This window comes from Paroedura picta, chromosome 6 (genome assembly GCF_049243985.1).
Source record: "Paroedura picta isolate Pp20150507F chromosome 6, Ppicta_v3.0, whole genome shotgun sequence".
Taxonomy (NCBI): Eukaryota; Metazoa; Chordata; class Lepidosauria; order Squamata; family Gekkonidae; genus Paroedura; species Paroedura picta.
In genome coordinates this window covers 58,318,935-58,346,179 of record NC_135374.1, presented here as the reverse complement: position 1 = coordinate 58,346,179, position 27,245 = coordinate 58,318,935, and the positions used below count along the sequence as shown (strand labels likewise).

At 42.9% G+C, this 27,245-nt stretch overlaps 1 protein-coding gene across 6 annotated transcripts in view; it reads left to right on the top strand.

Moving 5' to 3' along the window:
- The first annotated feature begins 2,499 nt into the window (after positions 1-2,499).
- LOC143839898 (trifunctional purine biosynthetic protein adenosine-3-like) overlaps positions 2,500-27,245 on the top strand; it is a 46,938-nt gene continuing 22,192 nt past the window's right edge. The window contains exons 1-11 of one of the 6 annotated variants that reach the window (XM_077342615.1): positions 2,500-2,631; positions 8,885-9,029; positions 13,770-13,865; positions 14,421-14,595; positions 14,722-14,833; positions 18,928-18,996; positions 20,322-20,447; positions 23,233-23,320; positions 24,621-24,706; positions 25,387-25,555; positions 26,537-26,768. In XM_077342615.1, coding sequence (XP_077198730.1) covers positions 8,885-9,029; positions 13,770-13,865; positions 14,421-14,595; positions 14,722-14,833; positions 18,928-18,996; positions 20,322-20,447; positions 23,233-23,320; positions 24,621-24,706; positions 25,387-25,555; positions 26,537-26,768 — 1,298 coding nt within the window. In that variant the 5' untranslated portion in view covers positions 2,500-2,631. The other 5 variants (XM_077342618.1, XM_077342616.1, XM_077342614.1 and 2 more) reach the window with 5 other exon arrangements.

Below are 27,245 nucleotides of genomic sequence, written 5' to 3'. Positions count from 1 at the left end.
CAATTCCCATGAGCCCCTGCCAGCATTCGCTGGCAGGGGCTTATGAGAATTGTAGTCCATGGACATCTGGAGGGCCGCAGGTTGACTATCCCTGCTGTACGGTGTTTCCCCTAAAATACTCCTAGGTGACACTAGAGAGGTTCCAGAGCTTGAGGATCAACATGTGGTGCGCACCCAGTTGTGTGTATAACATTTCCAGTGGCACAGGCTACTAGAATGAGAAATGGTATAAACAACTGTGATCTGAACAGCAACTAAAAACATCTTGCAGGGCAGTCTCCTCTACAACTAAAGTAATGAGACCAGAGGCTAAGGCCACAATTATTCTTGTTTCCTAGCAATCTTGAAAATAAATGTTTTTGAATTGTGAATTCTATGTTATTCATATTAATTAACTTGGAACCAAATGTACATACATCTAGGTAAGGTGGTGGCTTGCTCCCAAATAAGAGTATGTGGTGCAATGGTTAAAATGTCTGACTCTGTTCTGGGAGACCCTAGTTCTGAACGCTCATACTGCAATGGATCCTGTAGGCTAGCGATCCCCAACTTGTGGGCTGCGGACCACATGTGGTCCTTCGACTAATTGGAGGTGGGCCCCGAAGGATGCCTTCTCCCCCCCTCCCCGTCCCTTTACTTCATCCCCCCAGCCCTTTACAACACACTTCATTGTTGTGGCGTGTCTGTATCTTATTTTGAAGGGATGTTTAAACATTACCATAGTGATCAGAGAGCCTTAGGGTAGTGGTTGACAGTAGAGGAGTAAACTACCCCCCCCCCACCGGGCCTCAGTAAAAGGCATTGAGTGGTCCCCGGTGATAAAAAGGTTGGGGACCACTGCTGTAAGCATACATTTTTGCATGCCTCCCTGCCCCCCCCCCATTCTTTTAACATCACCCAATCTCTTTCTGGAAGCAGATTCTGAGTGACCTTTTTTCTTATTCATAATGTTTCTGTTGGTTTTCTTTGTCCCACCCAGTCCCACCCACCTTCACCCCATTTTTTCAATAATTCAAGTGTCAACATCAGAGCAGTCTCTTTCCCCAGCCCTGAAGGTCGATGGTTTTGCTTTTTAAGGCACTACATTATCATCATATGATAGGTTTGGCCAGTCCTTTGAATTTCCAGTTTTCACTAAAGCCCCTTCCTTTGGGGAGATATACATTTTGCCTTATATTTCCATGTAGGGTTGCCATTTCTGCTTTAGTTAATTCTTGGGGATTTAGGGGAGGAGCCTGGGGACAGTGGGGTTTTGGGAGTGGAGAGACCTCAGAGGGCTCAAAGAGTTCACCTTCCATGTGAACTGATCTGTTTGATCAGTTGTAATTCTGGAAGATCTCCAGTACCAGCTGGATATTGGCAGCCCTATGTGAGAGAAGAAACTGGAGACTTCTAAAAATGGAAGCTGGGAATTCAGAGGACCAATATTATATCAATATAACAATACAAACATACACACACACAAAGGGGGGGGGGGCTGTGATGCCCCTGATAACACCAGCACCCTCCCTTGAAAATCCTGATTATTTTACTACCCAGAGCTTTTTATCTTCCATTCAGGCCTGTATATATTTAATTCCAAGGGATGCCAGCCTCCAGGTGAGACCTGGAGATCCCCTAGAATTACAGCTCATCTTCAGACTGCAGAAATCAGAATATGGATGCTTTGCAAGGTGGACTCTGTGGCATTGTACCCCAACTGAGGCTCTGCCCTCCTGAGGATCTTTCCCCAGACTTCAGATGTTTCTCCACCTGGATCTGGCAACCCTACCCCTGCATCCCCCTGCCGGTACCCTGGGGCAGGGGTAGTCAACCTGAGGTCCTCCAGATGTCCATGGACTACAATTCCCATGAGCCCTGCCAGTGTTTGCTGGCAGGGGCTCATGGGAATTGTAGTCCATGAACATCTGGAGGACCACAGGTTGACTACCCCTGCCCTGGGGAACCTCATAACCCTACTTTAAACCCATGTAAGATCTCGAAAATCTTAGTTCTTTGATAAACTAGGCATCTTTCTTTTTAAACTCTGGACTTATGCAATTGTAAATATATTATTTATTAATAATTTATTATATATTCATATTTTAGTTCTTTCAAATACTATAAGTACATTGTTTGATCCAGTAAAAGTGAATGTGACACAGGAAGAATATTTACAGAATGCCTGTCAAGCCAAAGATAAACTCTTTGCTCAAGTGGCTTGCATTTAATTGGTTTGGATTCGCCTGTGGGATCTCATTTAGACACGTGCTAAAGAAAGGAGATCGTCGCTCGCTTTTGTTACGCACTGTTACTTTTGCAGCCTAGAGCCTTGAAATTAGATCTCGGCAAAGGTGTATAATTTGTATTGAATGTACAGTAGCTGAAGTTCAATTTACACGTATGTATTCTGCATGCTTTGCGTTCATAAAGCACTCGGGATGTTATACTTAGACTTTACATACGTTTCGGTCAGTTTTCAGCCATACTAGGCATTACAGTAAATCGCGCCCTTATTGCCATATTTATTCTTTTTCGCCTCCCTGGGAAGGGTTAAGAAGCTATGAAACTGCAGCATTCTGGGAAGTGTAGTTCTCAGCATGTGCTGTGTTGAACGAGATGGCCATTCTTTAGAAAGTGCCTGCCCCAAAAGTAAGTTTTGGTGTCTCGGGGTGGTGAGTAACGAACGTGATGGAACATTCGAATGCTGTTTAAAAGAATACGTAGCAAACTACTTGCCGTGACATTTCTTTTAACATATCTCGGCGAACGCGGGGGAGGTCTTTCCAGTTTTAGGGGGCCATGTGCTCAGAACTCGGACGTTTTTTCCTTGCTGTTTCTCTGAAATTTTTAATGACCATTTTAATGCACAAGTCCCATAATCGAGCGTTGACTAGCAAACCGTGCTGGTATGTCTTACGCGTCTCATGCAGGACAAGGAAGACGTCCAGGAATAACTAGCTTTAAAATAAATTTAAATCTTGGTATAAAAATTTTGCAGTCTTAACATTAAAGGTTCTACTAATGTTTTAAACAGTTATTTCAAGGCGCTTTGTAACGATTTATTTTAAAGGAAAAGTGCATATTTTTGCCAACATTGGGATCTCTTGTGCTGCAGCTCCCCTTATATCCAGGGTATGGACTGCTGGAATTACATCTATTGCCTTGACTTCATATTTTGAAAAACAATATGGGAATCTATTTGGGATATAAACTTGTAATATTTCCTTTGAAATAATTTTGGGTGCAGAGTGGGGGGTGCAATTAAGAAGTATGAGACAGCAATATTGTAAGTGAATTTTTAGTGTCACTTCTGTTTATAGTCTTCTGGATATTTTTTATAGTATCCAATCTTGCTCGTCTACAAAATATTGCTTGATGAATCTGGAATGCCAAATCCCACTTGGATTAAGTTCAGGGTAGAGTGGAAAGCTCTTTTCCTGCTCCAATCATGTATTTCTGTAGGTGAGAAATGGGAATCACCTGTTTGTCATCAGGTTTGTTTTTTAATTTTTAGCATGGGTAGTCCAGGATGGCATGATTTTGTCAAATCTTAGAAGCTGAGCCTTGTCAACACTGAATCGTTTTTGGATGGGAGACCAGTCGTGACACAGAGGCAGGCAGTGGCAAACCACCTCTGAATGTTTCTTGCCTCAAAAACCTTATGGGTTTGCCTTATGGTAGCTATGACTTGATGGCAAATCATCATCATCATCATCAGGAAAGAACTTTGAAGATGCACTTTTGAAAGCAGCAGTGATTCTAGGAAATTCACAACCAGTAAAGGTAAAGGTAAAGGTATCCCCTGTGCAAGCACCGAGTCATGTCTGACCCTTGGGGTGACGCCCTCTAGCGTTTTCATGGCAGACTCAATACGGGGTGGTTTGCCAGTGCCTTCCCCAGTCATTACCGTTTACCCCCCAGCAAGCTGGGTACTCATTTTACCGACCTCGGAAGGATGGAAGGCTGAGTCAACCTTGAGCCGGCTGCTGGGATCGAACTCCCAGCCTTATGGGCAAAGCTTTCAGACGGCTGCCTTACCACTCTGCGCCACAAGAGGCTCTCACAACCAGTAGCAGTATTTTTATTAGGATTAGCCAAAATGTGACAAAATGGAAGTGCTATCAGTGTGGGGGGAAGTTCTGACTCAAAAAACGGGTTATCCTCTTTTCTGAATGGGATTCTGCACACCTAAAGGAGCAGCTTTGGAGTCCTCTGGGTCCAGACCTCCTGTTGGATAAGCAGTTGACTGTGGTGACCAGAAGTGACTTTTCAGCAACTTTGGCTGGTGAGCCAGTTGCAGTCCTTGAGTGTGAAACATCTTGGTATTGTGGTACATGCCCCAGTAACATCTAGATTTGATTACTGCAGTACACTCTACTTGGGACAGTCCTTGTAACTGTTGCTAGAATATTGACTGGAATGGAACCATATCACTCCAGTCTTGTTCTGTCTACACTAGCTGTCTCCTTCTGAACTGTTGATAAATGCACTTTCATAGTCCTAATCTTGCAGGGTCTGAAATCGCAGGTGTCCTATGTTTGCACCACAAAATTCTGAATGATCCCAAAGATTTATTTATTTAAATGTTTTATATACCATCTCTATATTTAATCAGGGCCCCCAAATAGATGTGCATAAAAACACTGAAACATTTGAATAATTAAAAACATCTAAAATATATCTAAAATGATAAAATAATTCAGTTAAAACAAAATTGTAGATCACCCCTCAGAAACTGGATGGCCTTATTAGGAATCTCTGCTTTCTTAGTTTTGTTGGAATTTTATAACAAAGTTACTATACCTTCCTTTGCCTGCATTTTCTGACCTCTGGAGAGGAGAGTCCCATGAACCTATTAAGATTACACTTCTGTTTATGATGCCTTACTTGCTTTTTGCCTAAAGCAGCAGGATGAAGAGGAATTTGTCAGCTACTTCTAGGGTACAGGTTATTGGGGTTAAAGAGTGACCTCACAGGGCCACCTCTTGTTGCAGATGTAAAAGTGAAGACTAGATGTGAATATTAGAATAGTCCTTGTCATTATGTTTAAAGGGCTCTAACAGCGGACATATTAATCAAATGCCGACACAGTTTATAATTCTTGCAAGAGTTTCTTGACCATATTTTATTTATTTATTAATTCACTCATTAATTTGACTTATATACTGCCCCTTACTGTGATGTCCCAGGGCGATGTACGTGGAACCAATGGGGAGCCGAAAGGTACATTGTAATATTTGGAATGGTGAATAACAATAGTAACAATTGGGTAGGAACAACAGTTAGGGAACAAGCAATTTCTGTTTGGGACATTGTTGGATGTCAGGAGTTACCTGGTAAAGGACCAGGTTACAGGGAGGTCCTGGTTTCTGGCTGTCACATGAAAGCCTGGCACAAGAACTCAGTTTTGCAGGCCCTAGGGAGTTATTCAGGTTCCAGTAGGGCCTAGATTTCACTAGGGAATTTGTTCTACCAGGCTGGGGCGTGGATGAAAAAGCTCTAGTCCAGTGGTTCCCAAACTTATCTGACCTACCGCCCCCTTTCCAGAAAAAATATTACTCGGCCTCCTAGAATTTTTTTTTAAATTTTAATAGTTATTCATCGCCCCCAAATGCACCTGTGGCCCATCGCCGCCCCCCCTGGATCGCTGCAGCACCCACCAGTGGGCGGTAACGCCCACTTTGGGAATGTCAGGCAGACTTCTTTGGGGCCAGCGATTGCCAGATAGCTAGAATGAATAGAGTGTGTTGCTCTTTGGGGGGGGGGGGATATAGGGAAACAGACGGTCCCTGAGGTACCCAGGATCCTGACTGCATATGGCCTTGAAGGTGAGTACCAGCACCTTAAACCTGATCTGGTATTCAGTTGGCAGCCAGAGCAACTGCTGCAGGATTGGAACATTATGGGCTATCCATAGTGTTTGGATGAGGATGCCAGCAGCTGCATTTTGTACCAATCGTAGCTTCCAGAGCAAGGATAAGGGAAGGCCCACATAGAGCAAGTTGCAGTAATCCAGTCTAAAGATGACTGTTATGTGGATCATTGTGGCTAGGTGTTCCGGAGCTGGATAAGGCGCTAGTAGTTTAACTTGGGGAGATGGGGAAATGTCAGCTGCGCTACTCTCATGATTTGAGCCTCCATGATTAGGGAAACATCAAGGATCATGCCCAGGTTCCTGGCCGATTGTGCTGTTTTGAGTGGCACTCCATTCAGGCTGGGGAGGTTTGTGGGGAATAATGTAACACCATTCCTGCATGTTGTGATGTTGGACTTGTTTAAGTGATTGGGCTGAGTCTACCGACAAAACCTGGCAAAAACTCTGAGTCTTCCCTCTGAAGTTCAGTTTTCCGTTCTCCTTTCCCCCTCATGACTGATTCCTGCATAGCTGTTAGGTAGACTAGCCAGCTGATTGCTTCATATATGGTTGTCACTGCCACAAACACTTTCATTGTGATGGTTGCGTACTCTCATATCTCTGGTGTGTTACATAAGTTTGTTTCAACACAGTAGAAGAGTGCTGCCTAGTGCTCTATTTTTTTTTTTGGATTAAGAAACTTCAGATGACCACATTGTTTTTCAGATATTAATCAGAAACAATGAAATTAAAGTATTTTTGATGTTGCTAATACTAGGATTGTTTCTGATGCTATAAACTCCATTATTTCATTTTGAAATAATATATAGTGGTGGAATCTTTAGAAGGGGTTAGAAGGAATCAGATAACAGAATCTACTCCATGCACAGACATCTTATCTTAGGCATTCTCCCCTTCCCTGCTTTATTCTCCCCTTCCCTGCATTATCTTCACAACAGCCCGGTGGAGTAGGTTAATAACCCAAGGTCACCCAGCTATACTTCAGGGCAATTGGATCCCATATCACTATAAGTACTACTATAAATATAAATATAAATATAAATATAAATATAAATATAAATATAAATATAAATATAAATATAAATATAAATATAAATATAAATATCACACCAGCCTTTTCCATTAACTACAATTTGATTTTCTTAGTAAAGATAAAGATCTCCTCTAGCTTAGACGATATATGAATGAACTCTACCAGTATATCCAGCTTTTTTACCATACTCTCCTGCTCATTGGTTAATTGGATTGTGTCATCAATAGAGTTCTCATTGGCTTATAGCAGGAGGCTGCTCTCTCTCTTTCTCTTTGTGTCTGCCTACTGAAAAACTTAGTTTGCCTCACTACTTCACAGTAAGTATGTTATTTGTTTCTAATCTTTTAAACCAGTCTCTTCCTCTGTTATTTTTGATGTTGTAGACCAGTCCATACCTGGAAGAGTTCCATTGATTTGCTGCAGTATATTCTAAAAAATATCTTCATTATAAATCTGCTTGGCTGGCTACCAAATAAAAGTATTTAGAACAGTGTAGCGAATGCATCTTACTTTGTACTATAATTCACAATCTAATTCGTGAATTGCACTGTTAGCAGGGTAGTAACTGTTAGAATTATTTCTGATTCAAAAGTATACATTTTATTTCCTTTTACTGACAGAAACTAAGATTTAAAGGCTGACAGTATTGTGGCTGCCTAGCTCAAGTTCTTTGAGTGAGCCTCAAGGCGCAATCAGCAGCAGACCCCAAGAGTGCCAGTTGAGCACTGTGTACATTGTTATGCTATCTCTGAAATCTTTATTAAAAGATAGAATAAAAGGCAGATGTCTTGTTTGTGCTGTTAGAAGTTTCTTCTCAGCCTATTACCATCCCTCTAAAAAGGAAAAGTGCTGGACTGCTAATTGCATTCACATACATTTCTTATAGCTTTGTTTTGCATGTAACCAATCACAGAGTTTACATAGCATAATTTTCACCCGCTTTGTTGCAGCCTCCTGTGATACCCCATATTTTGTTCTTTGGAGTCATCTGTGTGATTGAGTGCATGCCACTGATAGTGAATTTGTTGTTTCAACAATCTCTTTAAGGGATGTATATTTGCATAAGGTTTTCAGGAATTCATTTTGGCTTTAAAGAGAAGAAGACAATCTTCTGCAAAACTGAAACTACAACAGATGTCAGAACTACTAATAGCTAAAAACTTGTCTGGCTTAACCCCCCTCTCTTCAGTTACCAGTAATCATTGTGGAAACATAGGACTGGATAAGCAAAACATCCTTGGAAGGTGGACTGTCTCATTGTGAAAAGTTGGAATGTGGTTATTAATTATTAATGGAAAGCCTGCTCACTCTTCCCTGTGAAAAGCTTACCGTTTAGTTTAGAAAAGAGTGGTTGGAAGGGGGAGCTTCCTTGACAGCCTTAATAAAATATACAAGTTACTAATAAAATGTCACCTTTGGCATTCTGCAAATATATGTCTTAATTCCTAAAAAAGCAAATCCTGCCTATCTATGCCTAAAATGGGAAGTTCTTTTTAAGGATGACTCTGCAGGGGGTGGGGAAGGTAAATGCCATTTTCAAAGACTGCAACAAAGGGACTGCTTGGTGGAGTGAAATGATAACTCCTATAGTTAGAATAGTAGAGTCTTGTAGTATTATAATGGCACAACTATATTCAAAACTACAAACAGCAAAAGGCTGGGAAAGTAAACAATTCAGTCGGTTTGGACCATTCTCAACTATTAATGAATTGACAAAGCAGGATAAATCTAAATAGTATGCAAAACTTGTGAGAAAGAACAATTATCATAGCCTTATGTTTCAACTCAACAGCTGCTCTATGCAAGCTTGGTGTAAAAAATCAAATTATATGAAGACATTTCAATTATATGAAGACAAACAGCAAGACCAAGAAAAGAGATTCGGTGGGGCTTCCTCCCTGGTTCTTATGACTGTAACTGCAGGTCTCAGTATGGCATATTATTCTGTTGCTCAGTATAACAAAATTGTGTATGTTCTGCTTTTGCATATCCAGATGGCTGATCAAGTACTTGTGATTGGTAGTGGAGGCCGAGAACATGCTCTGGCTTGGAAACTGGCTCAGTCACCACATGTGAAGCAGGTATTGGTCGCTCCAGGAAATGCTGGAACTGCTAATAATGCAAAAATCTCTAATTCAAGTAAGTAAACCCCCCCAAATATTTCAGTCTTTGTCACCAGTACATTTTGGATTTCTTTTCCTCTAAGTTGTACCTTATGGGTTTGTCGAAGCAATTAAAATACTATAGAACTCTAGAAATGATTGTCTGTCTCTGTATGGCGGCAGCCATTTCGAACTCATTCATTTTGAATGCTGCACAAATATAATACCATCGGAGGCATTTCTGATGGAAAAGTAACCAACATCCTGTTTTTTTGTTTTGTTTTCAAGGGAATAGCCTTTTTTTCCTGATCTCTCCCACTTGAAAGAAATTGTCTTTATTCCCAGTGACGCTTCTGGATTTATGACAAAGATTAGCTTCTCAGTGACCTTCTGTTGTCTCATATCTGAAAGGAGAGTGTCTGGAAGAGATGCTCTTTATATTCTCCATGCAGATCTTACCTGCATCAGGGAGTCTGGCTTTGTATGCATCTGTGACACTTGAACATAGTTTTGTACTCAATGGATATTCCACTGCTAGAAACAGATCTTTCTCCAGTGTCCCCTTGGTAAAAGGCACTGCTGTGGATTACAACAATGTTTCACATAGGGTAGGGTGCTGCAGTAAGGCTGAGAATTGGTGAGATGACCCTGCCTCTCTCTTCCATCAATGGAAATCCATAAGATACAACCCAGTATATTTGGTGGAGGTCATATGCTGCCTGCCAGCTTCCTTTTGTTGCATGTTCTGTATTATCAATTGAAAACTGAATTGGCCTACGGTTCCAGTTTCATATTAAGTTGTAGGAACCACTGCTTGTCTGTTAATGTTTTTGTTCTTCCTGGGTTACATAGAGTCTATACAAATTTTGCTAACTCTATTGTGGGTATTTAATAATTGTTTTTCAGGTTTTAAGCATATAATGTGTTAAATAAGCATTTAAATGGGGCTACAGCTTATGCTTGCTCAGTTTACACATTTTAGCCTTAGTTCTGCTCTTGTTGCCTCAGAAAATGAATGAGTTTGTGCATCAGAGTGTACATCCCATTGAAAGCAATGCAAGACAAACATATGACATGCATTTCTGGATGTACATCTAATTTCTGCCTGCTGTTCCTGATTCAAAGAAACAGATATTGAAGCCTGCTCCTATACTTGGATCTCCTGTGAATTGAGGCATTCAGCCAGAAGTTAAATCCTTAGTTTTGGTATGCTCAGCAAATGTGACCATGTGTAATTTCAAATATATCCATGTGACAATCATATGATGCAGAGCATGAAGCAAAATTCTCTCTGTATTTAATTGAGTTAGTGGTTGTTTCCTCTCCCAGTAACCTCGTCTTTCACATGAGAAAGCCACTATTATAGTATCATTGCATTTTGCTTTATAAATTACAATTTTTAAAGTGCTAGTCACTTCCAACTTAGGGCGACTCTATGAATTAATATCCTCTCAAGCCTTCCATGTTAACAGCCTTGCTTAGTCTTGCAAACTAAGAACCATTGCTTCCTTTATTGAGGTCTGCCATCTCATCTTTTCCTGGCATAGTTGATTTTTCTAGGGAATCTTATTCTTTCATAATAAACCAAAGAATAATAGTCTCAGTTTGGTCATTTTAGCTTCTAGGAAGAGTTCAAGCTTCATTCTATATAGACCTCTTTTGTCTTTTTGGAAGTCCATGGTATTCATAAAATCCTTCTCCAACACCTCGTTTCAAATGAATCAACTTTTTTCCTGTCAGCTTTCTTCATTGTCCAACTTTCACACCCATACATATTAATTGCAAATAGTATGAAATGAATTAACTTGATTAGCACTGATACATCCTTACACTTAACAATATTATCTAGCTCCATCATGGCTGCCGTCCAAGTCTCAATCTCCTTCTGACTTATCAGGCGCAGTCTCCCTCTTGGGTGATGATGGAGCCAAGGAATAGAAAATCTTGAATTTCAGTTTCATCTTTGTCATTCTTAAAGCTTAAAAAAGCTGATTTTTATAAAAACGAGAATTCAGCTTTCTGATTACGACCGTTTATGCACTGGAAGTTTCATGCCAGGCTGCAGGCTGGAGTTTTAGTCGTGGCAGGTTGCTCTACCTCTTCCTGCACCCACACGGGGGAGCATTTGGTCTGGTGCACCTTATCCAGCCCCGATTTGTGCTCCTGCACGGGAGCTGGGGTAGTAAAGTTCCCAGTGCATAATCGGTCTATGTGAGATTTTGAAATGTGTGATCCCTGTGCATAACAACACTTTAGTTGGAAAGATTTCATTTAAACATCTAAACATGGCCATGTTATAACTTACTTATTTTTAACTTGTGGACTTGCTTATTGTGGCAGCACATGATGCATGTCCAAGAGTCCAGTGTGTTGACATTTTTCCAAATACCTTTCCAATTCAGTTTGTAGTTCAATTAGATGCCAAAGAAGAATGTATCAGCTGGATTTGTTCAACAACAAAAAAGGCAAATGCATATTAATTAGATAACTTAGACAAATCCATAGTTCTAAGAATGCCTAATGTGCTAACTATATTCATATTTTTAAAAAGCTTTCAGGCAAAATGAAGGATTCTTGAAATGACAGCTCACTTGTGAAGGTTGTTTAAAGAGAACAACAGGGAAAGAAGATATGTACCATAGCGGGGGTCATCAACCTCCGGTCCGTGGCCCGATACCGGTCCGCAAAGGCCACGGTACCAGGCCACTGGCAGCTGCGCTTGCCTCCCCCCCCCCCACAGCGAGAAGCTTGGGGAAGAGGCAGGACTGGCACGCCGGCGATGCAAACGCGCACGTGCAGTTGCTGCGCATCCGCGTTTGAAACCCCTGGTGGCGAAAAAGCGTATGAGCAGTTGCCGTGCATGCGCCCCCTGGTGGCGAAAACGTGCATGTGCTGCAACTGCGCATGCGCGTTTGCGCGCAGCTGCCGTGCGGCGCCCAGGCTGTCGGCTCTCCCCTCGCCCCGGAGGCGGTCCCTGACTAAAGAAACGTTGGGGACCGCTATACCATTGTTGTTAGGTGCGAAGTAGTGTCCGACCCATCGCGACCCCATGGACAATGATCCTCCAGGCCTTCCTGTCCTCTACCATTCCCTGGAGTCCATTTAAGTGCAAACTTAAATATACTTAGATATACTTAAATGGTATACCATAGGATTGATTATATACCATACCATAAAGGTAAAGGTATCCCCTGTGCAAGCACCAAGTCATGTCTGATCCTTGGGGTGACGCCCTACAGTGTTTTCATGGCAGACTCAATACGGGGTGGTTTGCCATTGCCTTCCCCAGTCATTACCGTTTACCCCCCAGCAAGCTGGGTATTCTTTTTACCGACCTCGGAAGGATGGAAGGCTGAGTCAACCTTGAGCCGGCTGCTGGGATTGAACTCCCAGCCTCATGGGCAAAGCTTTCAGACGGCTGCCTTAGCACTCTGCGCCACAAGAGGCTCTTATACCATACCATAGGATTGATTTATTCACCCATTTTTTGTGTCTCAAGTATAATATCCAAAGTTTTGTAGTTGTATTGTGACCACTCAGATGCAGTGTGCATATGGGAGTGTGTATGGAAGGGTCGCGATGGGTCTAAATAAATATCTCAGTATATATAGATATACTTTTCCCAAAGTTAAAAAGTAAGTGCGTAGATTATTTGTGTTTCCTTGTTTTCAATTTAATTGTAATATCTGGCACCAACCCAGGTATGGAAGCAAATGCCTCTTGGTTAGTTAAGATACATTGCTTCATATTTGGCAAGGAAGGTGCAGTTTCTGCCCCTTACATCCAGCCAATGTTCGTCATGCAGACCAAGGGGCAGGACTTTGTCCTGATCAGTTAGCTTACAAAAACCAGTTCACTTTAGACTTTGGATTTATTTGCTGTTGATAAAGTCAGAAAGTAATGTCTTTTGTACAAGCAAACGTTGCTCTTTGAAATGTCAGTCACACTGTTTATTAAAACTAACATGTTCCAATACCTTCTCACAAAAAAAAGAGCAGATTGCAGCAACTTTATCCAAAATGCATTCTTTTTCTTCCATGAACAGTCTCCCAATTATTATTATGTAGCATAAAAGCTCAGTGTTCCCAAAAGGTCCCAGTTAAGGCCCTCAGCATTCTGAATGTGCCATAACATGAAACGCTGTTGTGTACGAACCACATTTTAAAATATTTTATTCAAACTCTTCTAGCTATAAGCCTTCTAACATGGGAGATAATAGAAAATACTGACCCATATCCTAACACTTTACCAAGAAAAGTTTGATGCCCTCCTTTAACTTAAGGAGCCTTTCTTCAGCTCTGGTGGCCCTTCTTTGAGTGTCAGAGCCTCTTCAGTTGGTGAAAGCCTCCTTAGGCTATAGGAAATTGCCCATTAATTTCTGCTGGTTTCCAATCTGAAGGCAGGTATAGGCCAGGGGTAGTCAAACTGCGGCCCTCCAGATGTTCATGGACTACAATCCCCACAAGCTCATGGGAATTGTAGTTCATGGACATCTGGAGGGCCGCAGTTTGACTACCCTCGGGATAGGCTATATGACAAGGTTTGGATCAGCTCAGAGTTCACAACTCACCACTGAGACATTGTGTCATACCACTGAGGGATTGTCTCCAAGATCATCTCAGGGGAGGGAGGCTGCCTATTCTATATCCTTTTGTAAAATTAACCTACCTTAGTGGGCTGCTTTGTGATCAAGATGCCAGTCTGAAGCCTGTGGAAACAGATTAAGAAATAAACTTTACAGCTGGTTACAACTGTCACGCTTTTTGTCTACTTTTAGCTATCTCTATAAATGATCATGCTGCTCTTGCAAAGTATTGCAGAGACCAGAAGATTGGACTTGTGGTAGTTGGTCCAGAAGTTCCTCTTGCTGAGGGTATGTCTCTACTAAATTGTAAAAGTGTTTTATTACACCAATTCATACTTCTTATTGATAGTATTTCCTCACAAATTGATTTTTAAATAATTGCTGCAAATAGCTAGCAAATAGTTATTGATTAATGTTTTAAAATCGGCATGGATGATGTGTATGCAAAACAGAATACTACAATTATTATTTAAGAAATACTTTTGGGGCCCCTCATGCTTGGCAAAGAGCTTGGAGACCAAAAAAGTTGGACATGTCTAAGAATTGCTTTGCATATAGGTGCAATTCTTGTTCTATGCCATGACATCAAGTTCATAAATTAATGCCACTGGATTTATACATGGCTACTCTAGATTATCAAGGAACAGAGAGAGTTAATTGCTATATTTCCTGCCTTGAAAATCTCTAGTTGCTAGCTCTAGCAATGGTTACACATGTCCAACATGTGTAAATCTTACCATATGACTGTTAAAATCATAGAAAATCTCAACATTAGGAATCATTGTTACTTTTTAAAGAACTATTTGGTGAAGCCACATAACTTTGAGATATTTTTCTTGCTAGGGATTGTTGATGATTTGACAGCTGCTGGTGTCAGATGCTTTGGTCCTACAGCAAAAGCAGCTCAGCTAGAATCCAGCAAAAACTTCTCAAAAGCTTTTCTGGATAGGAATGGCATCCCTACTGCAAGATGGAAATCTTTCACTAGTGCAGAAGAAGCTTGTACCTTTATTACTAGGTAAATCATCTCTCAGAATATTTAAAAATTTTGTTAAGTCATCCCTGCATTTAGAAATGTACCCACAGCTTAGTGTTTGTGTGCACCCCCTGTTAGTACTTCCTTTCCTGTTTTCTTTCTTTCAAGGGCAGAGTTCCGTGCTCTTGTGGTAAAGGCAAGTGGTCTGGCTGCTGGGAAAGGTGTGATTGTTGCTACCAATAAAGAAGAAGCTTGCAGAGCTGTACATGAAATAATGCAGGTGAGCTGAAGGTATCCTAAGACTAAAAAGACGTAAATGCATTGCACTTTCCATCAATATATGCAGTAATAACAAGCTGCATTCTGAGAATACCATTGTTTCTTAGTGAATGTGATGAAATTACGTGAGATCATGCCCAATCCTGCCCCTTTTCTGTTTGCTGTCAGCCTTTGTATTTTTGATCAGTGGTCCCCAACCCCTGGTCCGGGACCGGTCCCAGTTCGTGGATCAGTCAGTACCGGGCCGTGACTCCTCCTCGTCCTCCTCCCCGGCTGCTGCCTTTGGTGCTCACCAGCAGCCCCCATGGCTGGGGCTCCCCTTTGGCATGGTACTGCGCAGCTGCTGCTGGCAGCGCCCCCCAGTGGGTGGTAGGAAGTCAGGAGTACCGGTGGAAAAGCAAGTGGAGCAGGGGCTCAGGCGGCGGCGACATCCCTCAGCAAAAGACTACCCCTCCCCCCCGGGCCTCAGTAAAATTGTCAAGCGTTGACCGGTCCCCGGTGATAAAAAAGGTTGGGGACCACTGTTTTAGATGACTTGAAGCTCATTCTCTTGTCCTAATGGAACAAGCCAAGAATGCCAGGCCTGAGTGCCAAAACTGAAGAGAAGAGAGAAAGTTCAACAAAAATGGGTTTATGGCTAATATCCTACAGCTAATTATGATGTTGGGAATTATTTCAAACTAGTAACTAAGCCCGCTGCACCCAAAATACAGCGGGAGCTAGCGGGGTCGCGATTAGGGTGTTAGCGGCGCTGTGGCTTTGCTGGGCCAGGTGCCGGACCCTAGGCTGGGCGTGGGGCGGCCAGTGAGGTGCAGGTGGCTCGTCCTGTGCCCCCTCCCCATCCCGCGGCCTCCCTGTGGCTGTGGGGGTGAGGCATGAGATTGCGGCGGGCGGGAGGCCAGGAGCAAGTCGAGGGTTTTTCTTCTGCAGGCGGTGGGCCCGTCATTGCAATGGGCGCCGGCGCTGCAGCCGCCTGCTACCGAGCTTGCTGCGTGGGGTCCTCTGAGCGGGCGGGGCGGGTGTCGGCATGGCCGCTCACATGTCTTGGGGCGGCTGGCGGCGCAGCTCGCTCCCGTGTGGGCAGCAGCGGCAGCAGGGGAGCATGCGGCCGCTGCTGGCGGTGGGCGGCAGCTGCTGCTGGCGGTGTGGGTCGGCGGTGGAGAGCGCGTGGAAGTGCGCTGTGCCGGCGGCGGCACCGCTGGCACTTGCCCCGGTGCCAGCTCACTCCGGCAGCCACCCTTCCGTGTCCAGGGCAGCGGCGAGGCGTCTTCTTGTCGGCCGCAGGTGCCGCTGCTGCCTTCACTGGATCCTCCGAGGCGGCGACCTGCCCTGTCCAAGGAGAGGCAGGTAATGGTGGCGGGCGGCCGTATGCTGGGGAATGCGGAGGGGGGGGGCTTTGCGCCTCCCGATTCTTCAGTCCGGCGGCAAGGGACCAATGGCGTTCCACGCTGCGCACCTCTGATTGTCATTCCAGGGGAAGGGGCCTATCGGCACCCTTCCTCATCCCGGACAGGGCCAGCCGACGGAGCCCTTACTGTTTTATTTTATCTGCTCCACGAGGAGCGGTTAAAGATTATGTGCTTAGAGATAAACTCTTACTGAAGAATTTAATGGATTAGATTTCAAAAGACAAATCACTCACCTGGCTAAAAAAAAAACCTGATCACCTGATTTGGTGCCTGGTTATATATGGTTTTCAATATGATATTAACTTTATCTAACAATGTATCTGTCAAGCTCATTTTTATCCTACCTCTCCTTCGAACAACTCAGAAGCACACATCGTTCTCTTAATTTTTATCCTCACAAGAACCCCATGAGGTAGGTTAGGCTAAAAGAGAGTGACTGATGCAAGGTCATCTAGTGAGCTTCATCCCTGAGCTTGTGTTTGAACATAGTGACTGACACACTAACCACTACATCATACAGGTATTAATGTATTTAATGGCAGTGGGAACAGACATTTTAAATCATGACTGAATTTTGGTTCTGTTAGTATTCGGCAAAACCAGGATGGATTTCACAAGGCTTACAACAAATTTTAGAAGTGTCTGTTATATTCCTCTGGACTGAAAACAGTAGTTTTCATCTCAGGTAGTTCTATCTTGGAATTTGAAATACATCAGAATTGGCAGACTATATCCAGCATTTTTGCTGTGGATTAGGTTACTGTCATTGTGATAAGATCAGTGGGTGGGTGGGAGATACCTCAACAGTTATGTTGATGGAAGAGAGCTGAGGCATCTATGGCTAGGAAGATGGCATCCTTTTCCAGCTGGGAAGAATAATACTCTAGTCCTTTGATGTGTTAACACCTTTTGACTGGAGAGGGCAGGCATATTCTGCATTCCCCAATAAAAAACTTTTAAATTGGAATGTTTTAAATTTAGATGTTTTAAATTTACTCCATTTTATTTTTAAATGTTTGTGGTTCTGCATTCTGCAGGAAATTTTAAAATACAATGTCCCAAGCAGTTCTACATGACAGAAAATCTGAGTCGTTGTAAGCCCCTCCCAATGGGTCTTCCAGCATCTCCCATGGTTTCCAATGGGCATTCTTGTCATTCAAGACACAGTCACCTCATGAGTAAGGCACCTTTCTAGATCAGTGAAAGCACAAATGCCCCCTCCAGCAGCAGGCAGGAGGTCTCCAGAAATTTGAGGGCACCTTAGTGCCAAAGCACTGGGAGGGATACAGCAAACCAAGAACAAATCCCGCCCCCCTCACCTTCCTAGGACAATGAGAGATACTGAATGCTGTTGCAGATAAACTGTGCTTCCCATAGTTTTTAGTGGGCATTCTTGACCCAGCACAAGGGAGGGAGCAGGTTTTGTCCCTTTAAATTTTGAGTTTATCTGCTCTGCAGCTGTGCCCAGTGCCTTCCCTCACCCCCCACCTTTTAAAATTGTGGCTGTGCTCTATGCCTTCTCTTAATCCTAGCTTGCCTCCCCCTTCGAATTTGCACTTTGGGGGCTTGTGCCCCCCCCATGGTCACTGATCAGAGGTAATCAGGAGCGTTCCACTGCCATAAATACCACAGGGTAATTTCTACTAATTTACATACAGCTCGGTTGCCAGGGCAAATGGCATGTTCTTGTGATCCCTGACAAAGGCAGAGAAGGACTGTGAGCAGAAAAGGGGAGGAGACCAAAAACACGCTGACATCTCTGCATTACAAAAGAAGCGTTTTCAGCACTGTGACATCAGAAAAATCGGTGTTTACCCTCTTTCAGAAACAACGCTTAAAAGACGCTGTAAGCAAAAAGACACTGTTGACCATGCAGAGCAAAATCAGTTTTGCTGAATAAATTCACTCTCCTGTGCAGACAGCGGAAAAACAACTATGTTTTTAGTGAGTTTTCATCAGCTTTTCCATGGTGCAAAAAAGGCCCAGGTTTGGCAGGCTGAAGCCCCAGGGCAAAACACCCAGACTGACTGAGACTCTGAGAGTACCCATGGGATGGATCTGAGATGTTTCTAGAGGGCTCTTCATTCAGGAACTTTTTGGAGTGTGGATTTGCAAAATTGGGTTGCAGATGCATCAGGCAAGTGCTAGAAAATGTCTGGCGCGTGCTAAAAAATAAATGTCACTTGGATTATGAATATATAGCAACTGCCTTACTGTTTTATTTTACTTGTGTACCTAGTTTCTGTCCTTTGAAATAGCCTGAGTTTTTGCCTTGTACAAAAGAAGTTTGTTTGAGAGACCCTGCACAAGTCCTTACCCACCTACCAGGCTGCTTGGTGTGCTGCAGAGCAATACCCCTGAGAGGCTGGCTTTGGGCAACCCACATGAGAGGAGGGAGGAGGATTTTACATAATGTGATGGTGGCAGCAATAAATGGAGGCAAATCCGGGGTTAGTCTTGCCCCATGATGTGTCAGCAATGACAATAGTCTGCATTTGAAAATAAAAGCAGTTCAAGAAAGAAATCTCTTCTATGGCTTGGATTTCTGCTGTAGATGGATGAAAAGCATGTTTGAAAGTTTTTCTTCTGGCGTCTCTGCTCAATTAGGCCAATTCCCTTCTGTCAGAATATGTTGTAATGTACAGGCCTGCAAATAGAATAAGAGATGTGTATACTTCTAATACAGGATAAAACCTTTGGAGCCGCTGGAGAAACTGTTGTTGTTGAAGAGCTTCTTGAAGGAGAAGAAGTTTCTGTAAGTGCATAATGTCTAGAACATACTCTAGGTTTCCTGGGTTGGAGGTGAGCCCAGACCCCACAGAAGCAGACACCAAAGGGCCAGAGAAAAGTTGAGATGTCTTCTGCCCCCTCTATTTGTGCCTGGAGCTCACCCAGAACTCACTTGCTAGCAGCAAGGAATGATAACTCCAGCCACAGTGGAGCAGAGAACCCCAGCCAGGAAGCAGGATCTGCAATGGGCAGAGGAAAAACGTTGGGTGGCAGTGGCCCCCAGTGTTATAGCAATGCCATCTCTCTGCCTGCACCTCCAAAAGAGCACTGCGCTCTGCCACCACCAACTGGCTAGGAATCCCTGGCCCCCCAAATGTATGTTGGACCTCAGCAAGGGCCAGAACCTTCTCTGTACTGGCCCTCGCCTGGAGGAATGAGCTCCCCAAAGAGATCAGGGCCTTGGTCGAACTCCCAGAATTTTGCAGGGCCTGTAAAAGGGAACTCCTTCACCAGGCATTCAACTGAGGTTAATCCGACCCCCAAATATCTGGCTGTCCCCCGCTCAAGCCATCCATAATCTGAATGATTCTGTCCTCTATAGGGACTATTGGAATTGTTCAATGAATGAATTATATTTATTGTTAGAATTGTTACTGGTGTGTTGTAACTGTTACTTAATATGATGTTTTATGTATCCTACAAAGTTCCACGTAAACCACCCTGGGCTGCATGAGAGCAGTATAAAAATCTAAGAAAATAAATAAGTAGTAGGCACCCCGAGCCCTGACTTCCCAGGTAGATGTTTGTAACAAGTGGTTCTGACCACCTATGGCAGGGTCAGACTGGTTAGGGTGATACGGGGAAGTGTGATTCGAAGGGAGGAGCCTGGGGATCAAGTATCTAATGGATGGAGAGGCCCAGGGAATGGCACATTGGCTGCTTAATGACTGTAGGGGAGCATTCAGTGGAGAATAAAAGGAGGTTTCAGGGAAACAGACTGCAAGAACATCAAGTCCAGCCAGGAGGTGGAGGAACCAGGTGACACAGGCTGCCCTAGGGGGAGCAGAGCTGTCTCACACTGGGTATGATCTTGTTAATCCTTTTTATGATTCAGTTATGTCACTGAGAAAAAATAGCATGTGTTTAACCCTTCCTTACTGAAATGAGTGGAATTTAAATGCAACATTGGTTGCATTATGGCCATTCTGTACATTCAGTACAAGCTTCTTATACTTAAGAAAATAATTTGTATTAATTGTATTAATAACCAACTTTATAAGTCTGAAAACCAAATGCATTTACAGTACATTTGTTGAGTATAGTTGTTTGTTGTTTCTGATTTTCTTGTAGTGCTTATGCTTCACAGATGGTGTCACTGTTGCTCCCATGCCACCTGCCCAGGATCACAAACGGTTAATGGATGGGGATCGGGGTCCAAACACTGGTGGCATGGGAGCATATGCCCCAGCACCTCAGGTAAAATGCTCCTTGTACAATGCTTCTTAGGCAATGTGTACTCCTGAAGCTGATGTGTTCTGCCAAGAGAATGGAGGAGTGGAAAAACAGCATGGGGCCACTGGAAATAAACATGCAAGACACAGTGATTCTTCTTGTCAGACCTGGTGAAATTCTGTGCTTTTCTCATGTGCACTTGAGTCTGCCATAATATTTAAGAAGAATGACTAGTATCAAACAATAATATTTAGGCTACTGATATTCGATTACCTTTTATTCGATGTCCATTAAGGCTTATCACCTTCCCCATTATTGTGTGGTAATCAGATGTGACGGTGGGCTGTAATAATGATCATGTGATCACAAGTTATGACATTATTATATCCTATAGAACAGTGGTCCCCAACCTGCGGGCTGCAGCCCGGTGCCGGGCCGCGAAGGCCATAGGGCCGGGCCGCGCATTCGCGCATGCGTGGCCCGTGCGGGCACGGCCCGATGCGCGGGCGTGGCCCGTGCGGGCACGGCCTGATGCGCGGGCGCAGCCCAATGCGTGGGCGTGGTCCGATGCCCTGCCGGTCCCCAGCCTCAGAAAGGTTGGGGACCACTGCTATAGAATGCTCACCACTGAACAAAATCTAAAAGAAGGCACAGGCCCACCCCACAGGATTAAACTTGACACTCAAAAGAAGGGAGGTCGAGGGAAAACATAGGCAAATCAGTCTGAAGCAGGCATTTGCATCAGTTTAGGACAGATTTGTCTTCCTCTTGTCCTTACTGAGAGGGAATGGTGCTATTTGCCAGCAGACTTCAATTCTCTGGATGGTGTCTCTTCACACACATCTGAAGTCACAGAGAAATGTGCTGCATTTTTCTGGCAGAGAATTGGGGAATTAAGCCTGCAACCAACCTGGAGAAAAGATGTTCATCCCCTTTACAGTGTGGACATGGGCAGGTCACTCTCTTCATACCACCTGCTGCTTGTTGTCCCATTAAGCTTCTGTTTGAGGGCAAGACTTTTTTTTCTCCAGGTGGCTGGCAACCGTAAAGGGAAATCCTGTTCCTTGTGGCTATTGATTGTCTGGCTGATGACTATGTTTAGGTGAAATGATAGTGTTTATTGTCCTAGAATAACATGACAAACAAATTTGAGTTTAGGGCAGATTCATCACCTCCTGACTTGCAGCAAGATGTCTGAACTGTCTCAGTTGAAAAGTGTTGTATCTAACACAGTGGTTCTCAACCTGGGGGTTGGCATACCTTTGAGGGTCGAACAACCCTTTCACAGGGGTCACGGTAGGGCAACCAGCTTGGCCAGGGGGGAGGCACCATCCACATAACAGCCTTGCGGGGTAGATTGAGATAGAGCGCTCATCTGACTGGAGCAGCGGAAAAGAGCGAGATCAGCATAGTGGGAAAAGAGGCAGAGCTGAAATGAGAAACCGCAGCAAAAAAAAAAAAAATTATATACAATCATGAACACCATTGGTGATTTTGATTTAATTTCTGTGAAGAAACACTTGCATAATTTTATGATTGGGGGACACCACAACATGAGGAACTGTATTAAAGGATCACGGCATTAGGAAGGTTGACATCTAACTGATCTAACATGACAGTTTTGTCCATGAAGGTTCAATTACAAATGCAAGTCTCTACCTCAGAATTCACACACACACAAAGCATTGTAATACCTTTGTAGAGAATAGACTATCATTTGGAAGGTTTTTTCTCTTGAGGTAAAGGTAAAGGTATTCCCTATGCAAGCATCAGGTCATGTCTGACCGTTGGGGTGACACCCTCTAGCGTTTTCACGGCAGACTCAATACGGGGTGGTTTGCCAGTGCCTTCCACAGTCATTACCATTTACCCCCCAGCAAACTGGGTACTCATTTTACCAACCTCGGAAGGATGGAAGGCTGAGTCAACCTTGAGCCGGCTGCTGGGATTGAACTCCCAGCCTCACAGGCAGAGCTTTCAGACTGCATGTCTGCTGCCTTTACCACTCTGCGCCACAAGTGGCTCTATTTTCTCTTGAGAGAGATGCGCTATTGTAAGGTTTCACATGTAATGAAAACACTGCTAAGCATTGGAATTATTTCTCAGTTTGCCTTAATTGTTTAACTGCTGATTTTTTTTAATTATTGCAAAATTGTCTCTCTAACCAGCTTTTGAACTAGTTAACTTGAACTACTTTTTTCACGTAATACTCCACAATCAGAGCATGTAATATTGGAGAGGGAAGGAAAGGTACACCAAAGGGGACTGACTTGCCCCTTAAATACTTGTACTGAATTGTTAATAAGTGTTTTTTTAATTTATCGAAGAAGGGGGTTTATTTTAGTATTGCATTTTAAAACTTAAGGTAAACCTAGCTACCTACTAGTCCATAATTATGCACATGGCCATCTAAAAATCAAAAATTCTAGTCCATGTGGGCCACTGTTGTCTTCTCTTATGACTCTCCAAGGTCTTGGAGAAAAATATTTCCCAGCCAGTTCCTGAGTCTGAATCTGTTGGTAGGCTGAGGATATGCTGTACCTCAGAATTATGTTTCCTCTCATGAATATATCATACATGAATGTTCCCAGGAGAAGGCAATAGGGACAGTGCAGAAAGTCTGGCCAGCGGCCAATTGGCTCATTTAAGAGATCTTGCCCATCCCCATATTTTTTTTATCAGATCATCCTTGAGTCTGAACAGATACCCCCACAATGTTCTATGAAATGGTTTTTATAATACCTGAAGTTCTATGAAATAATGCAAAAAAATTAAAAAAGTAAAATACTGTTTTAAAATAATACCTTAGTTATCCAAGGATCTGCTTCTGAAAATCAGAAATTCAATTCTTCAGAAGACAGTCGATGGTATGAGAAGAGAGGGTATCCCTTACATGGGTAAGTTGGAGATGTACCATCATACCCTGTGCTGTCATTTCCTTCCAGTAGCGTCACAAGCAGTGGTTGCATGGGACTGCAGCTGTGGTTGCTGTGGTGCCTCATGCAACAGAAAAAGCTGTGAAGAAATTTACCCACTCTTGGCTCCCTCATTCTACAGTATCTGTATGCCCAGCCTTTACTGAGCTGTGTGCAGATTTCTTTTTCCTAGATTGGACAAGTGATTCCCACACACATGTACATGAACACAGTTCACCCTCTTCTCCCTTGATACAGTCAATAGGGGAGGAAACGTAAGAAGACAGTTCTAAGCCAGTCAGATCCAACATGATAGTTGTAGTCAGTTTTTTCTCCCCGATTTCTCCATAAATATTCAGCAGATGAAATACGCTATAGAATTTGTATGTGTTACCAGGGTGGACATGAACTGGTTCACAAACTAAAGTTCATGATGAATTTTGGCCAGTTTGTGGTTCGCAAAGTCAAATTTGTGGCAGGTCAACTGGCATGAACTTTCAAGCTGTTCATAGAAGCTTGTGCCAACGATCTGGGGAAGGTCCCCTGCAACTTTGATGTCTTTAGCCTGCACAGGATCCATTTCATATACTCCCGAACTTGTATAGGCTGGTTGTTGATCATTTTTATAGGAGCAGATTCAGGAGATACAGAACAGATCGTGTACAAGCTACTGTCACCAGTCTTGCAGCAGACCTCCCCCAGATGCTCTTTTACACGCCCTCCTCTAGATTGCACAGGATCATTCTGTACACTCCTGAACTTCCTGCACCTGTCAAAATGACTGCTCAATGGCCTCTCAAAGAAAGTGTCATCAGAAAATGACTGCCTGTCATTTCTCCAGAAAGCACTTTCCTGAGGTGTCCTTTTTTGGAGGGAATATAACTTGGACCCTGTAAATCCAATCCTCACCACTCTTGGAGGGCAGGTAGAGGGGAGTTAGCTGTTGATCTCCTGTGAGTTTGGTGTCTCTACTATGCCGGGGACCATTCTACCATTTCATGAACCAAAGTGGTTTATGAGGCAGCTAACAGTTTGTGACAGGGCACACCATGGGCTGAACTGCATTTTTTCTGTTTGTGCCCATCCCTAATCATACAATGAAGACATCTGCTGCAGAAGATAAACAGTCTGTTGTCTTTTCAGTGACAGTGTTTCACAAGTTATAAATACAGACTCTGCTGTGGACCTGTTATATAGTTATCTGTAGATATTTGAAAGACTAGTAGTTCTTTTTAAATACAGGTGCATGAAGATCCTCAATATATTGTGATTTTTGAATTAGGTGTGCTCTACGCTGGATTGATGTTAACCAAGGATGGACCTAAAGTTTTAGAGTTCAACTGTAGATTTGGTGACCCTGAATGTCAGGTGAGTGACTATAAGAAAATATATTACGTTGTTAAAAAGCTTCAGTCTTTTAACCCATTTCTATCTCAAAGCAGATCTCAGAGGTATTAAAAGAAAACACAGTACTTCCAATTCAGTTTATGTAAGGTCTTGTAAATCAGTGGTCCCCAACCTTTTTATCACTGGGGACCACTCAATGCCTTTTACTGAGGCCGGGGGGGGGATAGTTTACTCCTCTACTCTCAACCACTGCCCTAACGCTCTCTGATCACTATGGTAATGTTTAAACATCCCTTCAAAATAAGATACAGACACGCCACAACAATGAACATAAGGAACATTTTATTTTCATGGAAATTTTAACTCATGACAATGACAAATCAATGGGAACCCTAAGCTTGTTTCTCTGCAACGAGATAGTCCCATCTGGGAGTGATGGGAGACTATGACACCCGAAGTGTGTTGTAAAGGGCCGGGGGGGATGAAGTAAAGGGCCGGGGGGGGGAAGGCGTCCTTCGGGGCCCACCTTCAATTAGTCGAAGGTTGGGAATCGCTATTGTAAATAACGTAGCATGAATTCAGATGCTTCCTCTGTACTCTCGGTTATCTTCCTTTTATTTCACTGGGGGTTCATTTCCTAGCTTTGTTGCGTATTTATTTCATGATACCTGAGAACCCATCTTGTGTTTATCCTTACATAGGTAATTCTCCCACTACTCAAGAGTGATCTTTATGAGATTGTACAATCAATCATTGACAGAAAGTTATCTGGTCACATGCCGGTCTGGTATGAAGACTGTGCAGCTGTAACAGTGGTCATGGCTAGTGAAGGCTACCCAGGAGCCTATGCCAAGGGTTTGGAAATAACAGGTAGGTAATTAAGAACCTAATCATGTAGCCAATGGATTAGCATATGGTACTTTTCTACCTTTATATTATTAACTAAAGGTTATGAGTTTCTTTGAGCTTGACTGTTTTAACTAAAGTGATAGACATTTATGCTTTTACCCAGGGGTAGTCAAACTGCAGCCCTCTAGATGTCCATGGACTACAATTCCCATGAGCCCCTGCCAGCATTTGCTGGCAGGGGCTCATAGGAATTGTAGTCCATGGATATTTGCCGGGTCACAGTTTGACTACCCCTGCACCAGTGGAAAACCATTGATGGTTTTCACACAGAAGGCCAGCAACTTTCACTTCTGCTCAGGTAAGCTCAACTGATGATACACCAATAGCATGTTTTATTTTAAATTAATAGGGTGGGGGTATTTTGCTTGTTTGTTGTAATGCTTGCCTCACGTAAAAGAAAAAAAATCAATCTTTGAGATACTCCTGTAGAAGGCTGGATTAAACTTTTTGCCAAGTTCTTTGCAAAAGTTCTTTAACCAATTAATTTATTAGGGCTCCTACTGGGTAATTTCCATGTGAAAAAGTATAAGCACTATGCTCATTGTCCTGTCTTTTAAACACAAATTCCACCTTCTTGAAAAGCCAGAGGGAACAGTGTCTCCCCCCCGACAGACAATTTTAAAATACAGATAACCTGGCCAGTGGGCCATACTAATAGAATACAAGTAACCTTGAGTGCACAAGAGTACAATGAGATTCATCAACCACCTTTACCCTAGTTTCCGTGGGCAGTCATATGTAACAGTATAGTATCTCAGACATGGATGTATGATTTCCTAGATGAAGATTTGAGACATATGGATCTGTACTAATCCACACACTTTTATAAATGCATATAGTATGTTTCTTCATGTATTTCCACAATTGCTTGGTTGTATATTAAATATGTGGCAACTTTTAAAATATGATTTCTGTCTTTGCACTTGCATTGTCACCTTGCAGGATTTTCTCAGGCTAAAGAACTAGGCTTGGAGGTCTTCCATGCAGGCACAACCATAAAAGGTGGCAAAGTGGTGACGAATGGAGGCAGAGTCCTCACTGTTACTGCGATCAAAAAGGATCTTGTATCTGCACTGGAAGAAGCCAACAAAGGAGTAGGAGTCATTCAGTTCAGTGGTGCCATTTGTAGAAAGGATATTGGTTATCGAGCTATAGCTTTCCTTAAACAATCCAGGTACCTATCTGAAGCTGAACATCTGTCATAAGAATTTACATTAACTTTATGTTAACCGAATACTTTAATATCACATCTCATTACATGATTATTGCATGATGTTATATCAATTTGTGCTTAAACTTTATATAACATAATAATATTCTAAAGAATTTATAACTGACTTATTTGTGATTTCCAGACCGGGTATCAATGATTAAATTAATTTCCAATCATATACCTTTATTTTACCGAAAATCTTTAAAACATTGACTAGCATTTGTAGAATATATTATTTCAGAGGTATTTAAAGAGTGGGTATACCACAGTATTAAAGAAGTCAATCTGTCCTGGCTTGCTCCTCAAGAAATCAAGGAATTGTGTCCAAAAGTTAAAATTCTGGAAGGGGGAATTCTCAATATCCACTCAAAACTTCACTGCCCAGATTCTTTGAGAGAAGCTAGAACAACAGAATCAGTTTTCCAGAGTTCCTTTGTG